At 43.3% G+C, this 7,613-nt stretch overlaps 1 protein-coding gene across 1 annotated transcript; it reads right to left on the bottom strand. All coding sequences in view use genetic code 11, as the record gives it.

Moving 5' to 3' along the window:
• EGR_06327 (hypothetical protein) lies at nt 1-4,715 on the bottom strand (the record flags this gene model as incomplete). The annotated part of the gene is made up of 5 exons (XM_024495576.1): nt 1-1,574; nt 2,599-2,697; nt 3,704-3,788; nt 4,209-4,287; nt 4,693-4,715. The coding sequence occupies 5 exons, from the start codon at nt 4,713-4,715 to the stop codon at nt 1-3; spliced, it is 1,860 nt and encodes a 619-aa protein (XP_024349974.1).
• Between the last annotated feature and the right edge of the window lie 2,898 nt (nt 4,716-7,613).

Here is a 7,613-nt window from a genome sequence, read left to right as displayed (position 1 = left end):
CTAGAGTAATGTTGACAATAATAAAGTTGTATACACTGTCAATGTTGTTGTTGCTGTTGGAAGTAGTCGTGAATTCGCAACACTTGTCGTTGTTAACGTCATCTTTGTCGTTGTCGTCATCGTTGTTGTTGTTGTTGTTGCTGTTCGGAGGACAAATTGATCAGTTGTGGAGGTATTCACCACTTCCGTAACTGGAGTGGTAACACATTGTTTCGCTAGTTTTTGTAAAAAATTCGTGATACTTATTGACGTGTTCACAGCTATCTCCTCCTCGGTACTATTGGTTGGAGGTACTGTGATGCATTGAATTTCCCCCTCGAAGGTGGGGTTTTGCTCCCTGAGCCATGCAAATGTATCATACTCCTCACAGTCACACTTTAATAAGACCAGGTGAAGAAATTGGAATGTTTGTGGCCTCTGTAAAGCCTTAAAAGGATTGCCCAATAGTGTTACTACTCCATTGTACTGAAGGGTACTCCTCACTTCTCCCACGTGAAGACTGCGAAGGTGAGAAAATCGTCGCAATGCTTCGCCGTCCACTTGTAGAAGTGGAGCATGATTGAATTTCAAGTCGGTGGTGTTCAGTGTCACGTTCGGTAAAAGGGAACTAAAATTGGCGCTGGTAGAGGAATGGGTGAAAATATTTACAAGTTGTACGCCTTCTGAGTTGTTCTGATTGGATGGAGTGCAGGAAATACACTTCCAAACTGACGGACAAGTTGTTGAACCTCTTGGTGGTTGTACCAGAGTTATGTGTGTTAAATTTGTCTCACCAAGTTCCACACACTGGTAGGGTTCATACCCGAAGATATGACCATACTCACCTTGGGAGAAGGTCAACTCCCTTACAGAAGATAAGTTAAGCGAATCCGAAGTAATGACACGATTTTCAGAGAACTCCGTGTTGAATGTTACAAGGAGGGTTTGTAGATAGGGCAAATTGGATGCACTGGAGATAGGAAATCCCGAAGCACTTTCTTGATAGTCCAGATATTTCAGCTCCGGCGTTATAAGTATCAACTTGTTTCTGGTTTCATTCACTCCTGAGATGTAGGAGGACATTTTTGAACAACGGAAAGAAAGATGTTGCAAGTGAGGAGCTACAATAGTGCCCTGAAATAATCCACAGCAGTTTTCAGTGACAACCAACTTTTCCAGCTGTGGTATCTCGGTTCTTGTAGAATTGTTCCAGATAAACTCCTCGGTGCTTGTGGAGGCAGCCGCAGTGAGTGTAAAGCTTAAATGTGTTATATTGCTCAAATTAGGCAAAGTAGGGAATGGACATACAGTTCCAGTGTAGAGTAGTTGTTGAAGACTTGTAAATTCGTTGAACACCTCCAATCCCACTTCGGAATAGCAGTGTGTATTCGTTTGGTAAACAATTAGATGCCTTATAAGGCTCTGATCTGTCCCTGGTGCCAGAAGACTGGTAATATCCTCAAAACACTGGACATAACAGATGGCAGTGTGGGTATCGGTGATCTGGCATATTTCATCTCCAAGTGAAGGAGTTTCCACAGGTGACGCCTTATTTGGAGGCAGGAGGGCCAAAGTAAAGGTGGACACAAAACTTACTAGACACCAATTAAAATACATTTTCTTGCCTTCACGAGTAGCGGGACTATGGAGCACTTGCTTTTACCTACATACACAAGCACAATGATTTGGAGGAACTCCAAACAGTTGACAATTAGGCCAATTTCTTGTCGCTGATTGGTTCGTCCAGTGGGGCCAATCACTGGCTCGGATGTTATGGCCTAACGAATAGGACCAATTCCACCTGGTTGAAAACTCCCAGCTTACTTGGTATCTGGTTGGTGCGTTTGGATTAGCTAAACAAATTTCATTTCCTTAAAATTGTTTAATTTTTAGGAAATTTGTAATGAGTCACTGAACTGTTAACACCTTCACCGTTAGTGGCGGGGACTTGGGAAACTCTTACCACTACCACAGGCATTATGTGTCAGGATATTTTGGAAAAAAAAGCAACTGAGAAATATCATTTTTCTGACCAAGAATAGGTTATCTCAAGTTTGTTGCCTTTAAATTAACTATGAGGATAACGAAACGATAAGAAAATCTAGACGTCACATATGTGTGTCAGTTCTGGCTTACTGAGCTCTCCGTAAAAATTTGCCCCCTTTTTTGGAAAAAACCATAAAAAGGCTGTCTACAAAATCGCCGCCAATCCCGAAACCACTAATTCCAATTTTTATGTGGTCGTTATTCGTGTCGGCCATGCATCGACCTTAATAGTAGACACCGCAGGGGTGTCAGTGTTATGGACACCCAAGCAGCTGGGTTGTCCCTTCAAAGAGTCTTCAAGCGGAATTGTTAAGCTGTTCATGTTGGAAGACCTAGAGGGGCATGAGTCAAAGACAATAATAGGATTATCCAATTCTGAGCCGTGCGTGCTGTACACGCGATGGAATTGGAATAAAAGTATCCGTTACGGAACATCCCGCGGCGAAACTACTACGGAAAAATGGAGTTGGGAAGGAGAGATGGAAAGAAAGCTCCTTTCCCAACTTTAAACTAGTAAGGTTCACTGTGGTTTGATTATAATGCAAAAAAATCTTTACATCAGGTGCCCCACACCCCCCTTGGAAATCTTCTTTAAATGACGGTAAATAATTTTGCACACATCGGACCCCCTACAAATTTGGTTGTGAGCACATTTTCTCATAGGAGGAATCCCTGTGATTAAAAAAAATGTAAGGAATTACAGATTAGACTAGGATTTAGTGTGGCACAATTAAAAACTGTACTGCAAATCCTTCTCCCTCTCTCAGAAGAGCATCTGGGGCTAGTCAACCGGAGAACCCCCGCATGCCTCATGTTGTTAAGTCATTTTTTTTGCGTTAAGACCGCGTAGAACCCACTACAGTTGTGACTGGAAAACAGGAGGGGAGGGAGGTGAAGGAGGCGAAAGGGCGACCCTGCTCCTTCCTCATCTAGCCCATTCCTCTGGTACGGTCTCTTCGATGTCACGTGTCTACCATCATGTCGCGGGGACAAAATAACAAGCCAAATAAACAGAAGGCAGTTTGAAAAAACAGTTTCACGCCTTGAGAGGTTGTTCAAGTGAATCAGGTAATTTGTGTGACGTTTAAAATTTATTATCACTTATTTTTTAGTTGTCTGAGGCCGAGGACAACCAACGAGCTTCTGACTGCCAAAAGCCCGGTTGGAAGGGAGGCAAAGCAGTCCAGAGATGAATAATAGATTTTGAGCACAACAAAACCAACTTTGTTTTCACTGGCGGAAAATTCGAAGTTTATATTTCTTATTTTAAATTTATGCCTTGCTCCACCTTTCTGTGGTACGAGTGTCAACTTGAATGCAGTACTTCACGGCGGTCGCGTGAGATAGAGTGTATTTTTTCCCTTTTTTTCTTCCACAAAATCTCTCATCTCCCTTGGATTTTATGTGATGACTTAATGCGGAAAAAACACGCCACCTTCTAATGGTTTGTACATGTCAGGTGTTGGGGCAATCAAGGGATTTCGGACAAAAAACGTAAAGATTACCTATTTTTGCTCCCAAATGACGAGACGCAAAACAAATTGCAAAATAGACTTATAAAACGTCTTGCCCTCAAAAACAAACATCCCTGGGCCTGTCTAACCCCGTTTCTACCCTTCCCCCTCGCCTTCCCACCTGTCTACTGTCCGTCGCCCATGTGATTGTTTAAGGCTAATACCGTGGAAAGGAAAAGTGTCGGAAAGGGAATGAGGAAGCCGAGGATGGTGTTGAGAAGGTACCTCTTTTTCCTCATCCCATCCCAACTACAGTGTGATAGGAAGCAAATTTCCCTACTCTTTGAAGCGTGGGATCTTATCCTTCCTCATAGAAAAAGGGAACTTTTTCCCCACTTATTCACCAGTTTATGTTCCAGTGGTTTCTAAGGCAAAAGGAGGACAACAAATTGCTTACAAAACTTCCCGTTGGCTTGAGTAGAGTTACCTACTAAACGAGTCTGTCTGTAGGCGAACCAGCACAACGTGTTGGTTGTTTGGTTGGTTGGTTGAGATACATCCTTGATTGGTTTTAGGTGGTGCTTTCTACTGCAGCCTCTTTCACCTTCTCCAAATGCTAAGCGGAGAACTCGATTGGAAGCTTACAGCGCATTATCCGCAAGGAAGACAGGCTTAACTCACCCCTATTTGGAAGGTGGTGGGAGAGGACATAATTAAAGTCTTCCATACCTCGAATAAATCATCTGAAAGTACAAATTTGGGCGATTGCATTAAGTAAGTAAAACTTTTATCAATGCAAAACAAATACCTGTAAAAGGAATACATGTAAGACCAGAAGTAGGGAAATGGACGAAATCCTACACAGTTTGGAGGATCAGGTTTCTCCACATTAAATTGTTATGCAGTAAGTGCAAATGCACCAAGGTTACTTGGAGGGTTGGTTCATGCCACGGCGAGGCTCTCAACGGCGTTAATATTTTGGCCGCATGAAGGTTCCAAAGACGGCCTTGCATGCATTTACCAGTGACAATGGACGCGAAATTGTCAAACTGTGCTTCAATGTGGCGAGATTTTTAAGCCTGTTTTGGAGCCCTCAGCGCAAAACTCGAAGGTCAATGTTTCGCTATCGAGGCCCTGCTTTTATCCTCTGTCTAGAGGGTTGTAAGAGCTGATAGCCTTAAAGGGAACGATACTTCTATGCAATAAATCTTACCTAAAGAAAGAAGATTTCTCCATGTTTAACTAATCATGTGAAGGTTGGAAATAGACGAAGAGAGTCGTGGCATTTAAAGTGATAAGGTATTAATGCGCCCTCTGGGTGGATAAAATGTGAATGGCCACGTGTTTCCCCTGTACTGCTCTCCCTAAATACTTCACCTAGGGATCGTAGAAGAGGGTAATTATTTATTCACCAAAGCTTCTTTTCCGGATACTAACCTATTTGCCCTCTCGTTGGGTCCGCCTCGTCTACCGGTATCACCTAGGGAGGGACTTTAATAGGCCCCGTAACTATGGTAAGGTCAAGGCCGATTTATGGGGCTAGAATGCAACTAATTTGGGATTTGACACGCCTACAGTCGGTGAGAGACGAAAACACCGTGTTCTGGTTGTAAACACTTTGTCGAAAGTCATTTTGTGGTTAGTCTACAACTATCCAACCTTCTTTTTTACCCTTCTGCTTCGGCATTCAGCTGGCGAGAGCCGATTCGTTGTTCACTGGGCTTGGATTAGTCCTTACCAACACAACACAGATGGTTTGGAAGACCACAGACGTGGACCGAATGCTACAGCACAAGCAAAATAAACTTAAATAACTGTGAAAATTCTGGAGAAAAAAATAACTCCCCCGATAAGGTGGTAGCAATTTAATCGTTCATTAAAAACCTGGCACTTGATACGGCACTTAAAGGTAGAAAATATTGCTATATTTTAATGATTTAAGAGAAGAGGATAAAGGCGCTTTTAGGTGCTTTTTATTTGCGATTTTCTAGTAAGTACTTTTCTTTTTTACATAATTTTGTTGGGACTTTTTCCCACCCCGCATGGGTCTACATGGGGGCGGACGCTATCTAGCATTTGGCAAGGCATTAAGGCTGGGATGAAATAAGGCTGTTTTAGCTAATTTTCCTTCTATCTCAGTGCCCACCTGTCTGCGGCATATCTACTGTGTGATTACATAATTTTGTCATTTGACCATTAAGTGAAAAGGTTAGGAAGATGAACCTGGGGGATGAGGATTCGATAGGACCTCCATCTACCTGTCTATCTCTTCATTTTCCAGCTTTGACTAGAAGTCTTGCCTATCTCGGCTGCTTTGAAATTAAATCTGCTTGCAGACATTGCCATCAGCGAAGGAATCTTTCTTGATGTAGACATGAATCTACAACTTACAACACAAACCCAAAGCAAGACATTGACATTTTGTATTTGTGGGCTAGCGGGTGGTTGGCGATATAAGGCTAACCAATGAACAGTAAGCCGCGTCACCAAGGCGACGCCTGAATCGACCAAGGGGAAAGAACCGATGATGTTGTAAGAATCACTTAAAGAACTTGACCAAATTGTTCATTAAGGTGAAGGGCTCAAGAGCAGATTTACCACGTAATATCTGCCCGAATGTAAAATGAAGCCTAAATGTCAGTGGAATTTGATTCCTTTAGCACGCGCTTATGAAAAAGCTTCAATGTTCCTATCTAGTTGACTCCACTCACTAGCTGAATTATTCAGCTGTCTAATTAGTGCGTCACTTTTGGTAAGTGGGCGAAATAGTTCCGCCTCGCTGTGGACTCACCCGAGCATTTACGAGACATCAGCGCGGCCTTCTAAGTTTTAACTTCTCTGCAGGCGTAAGAGGTCAGTCTCCTCCAAAATAAGACTAGTTGTTATTCAGATAGGGAAGCCCTCCGAGGCTGCAGGCATGTTCTTCCTTCTTCTCCCTAAGTAGAACCACCAGATGAGAAGAATGAGGAGATGGGATTGTTTAACAACTTCTAAATCACAACACCGACCCTTGCTTCACTTCAATGATGTCTCCCACTCTTACCACAGGCAGTCCTCTGTCCCGCCCGTGGAAGAGAATATGAGCGCAGTGGATGTGCTTGAGAGAGAGAACGCTCCAACCTGCCAGTGCCAGCACGTGCTGTGCGTCTAGCCCGTAGTCCTGACTACCACACCCTCTGCATTTGGGACAGGGCGCTCAAGATTGCAGCATTTCCTCAAATTGGGACCTTTTGTAAATCAGATTTTAGAATTGGTCATCATTCTCCCGTTTCCAGTCATCCCGCAGTAACACTTGTCTAGAGGCAACATAGACAGGGAAAAATCATGCCCGGAGTGTTGGACGAGGCCCACTTTCCCACCCATGCTTTGATTGATGCCTGATAGCCAAAAACCCAGGAATTTAATCGAAAGTGGAGGCTGCTTCATCTGCCTAAGCTAATAGATTCGCCATATTTTTTGTACACTTACATCTTTCTCCTGCTATTTTGCTCGGATTCGGTAACCTCTGTGGCGCTTGAGCCGGAATTGGAGTGGCAAGATTTCACCGACTTCCGTCATCGTATTCGATGAATGCAGCAATTTGTCGTCGCTCCCTCCAAACCTCCAAAGTGGGTTATTGTCAAGCCAACTGGAGAGTGAGCTACAGCAGTACAGATACTTCTGTTATTTGTCGTTACGGAAAGAGGCCTCCACATCCAACATCCTCCCTTTGCACGACTTTACCGCTTAGTAATCGGTCAGAGGGATGCGATTTCACTTGTTGATAACATCATTTGAGCTTCTTAAGTATTCTCAAGCCAGTCAGGCCTGGATGTGCATTGTTTTGCAGAGAAAGCGGCTTTAGTGACTGAAATTTCTGTGCAACCTCTGATTGAAATCAAACAACCCGCGCTAAAGAGGGATTAAGGCCTTGAGCAGTCAAAGCAACCACTTATTTTGCATAATTTAACTAAATCCCTTTAAAATAAAACACTACGGTCACTACTTTTTCTCTTAGAGGTGAAAATATCTTGCTGAAGGAACTTTAAAACGTGTTCAAGGCGTAATTCCTTTCCGTTTGTCTCAGATTTTCCTGTAATTCGATATTCCTGTGGTGGTGGTGGTGGTGGTGGTGGTGGTGGTGGTGGTGGTGGT

This window comes from Echinococcus granulosus (assembly GCF_000524195.1).
Source record: "Echinococcus granulosus chromosome Unknown EG_S00055, whole genome shotgun sequence".
In the NCBI taxonomy this organism is placed as follows: domain Eukaryota; kingdom Metazoa; phylum Platyhelminthes; class Cestoda; order Cyclophyllidea; family Taeniidae; genus Echinococcus; species Echinococcus granulosus.
Note: the sequence above shows the minus strand (reverse complement) of the source record. Positions and strands in the feature narration are given on the sequence as shown.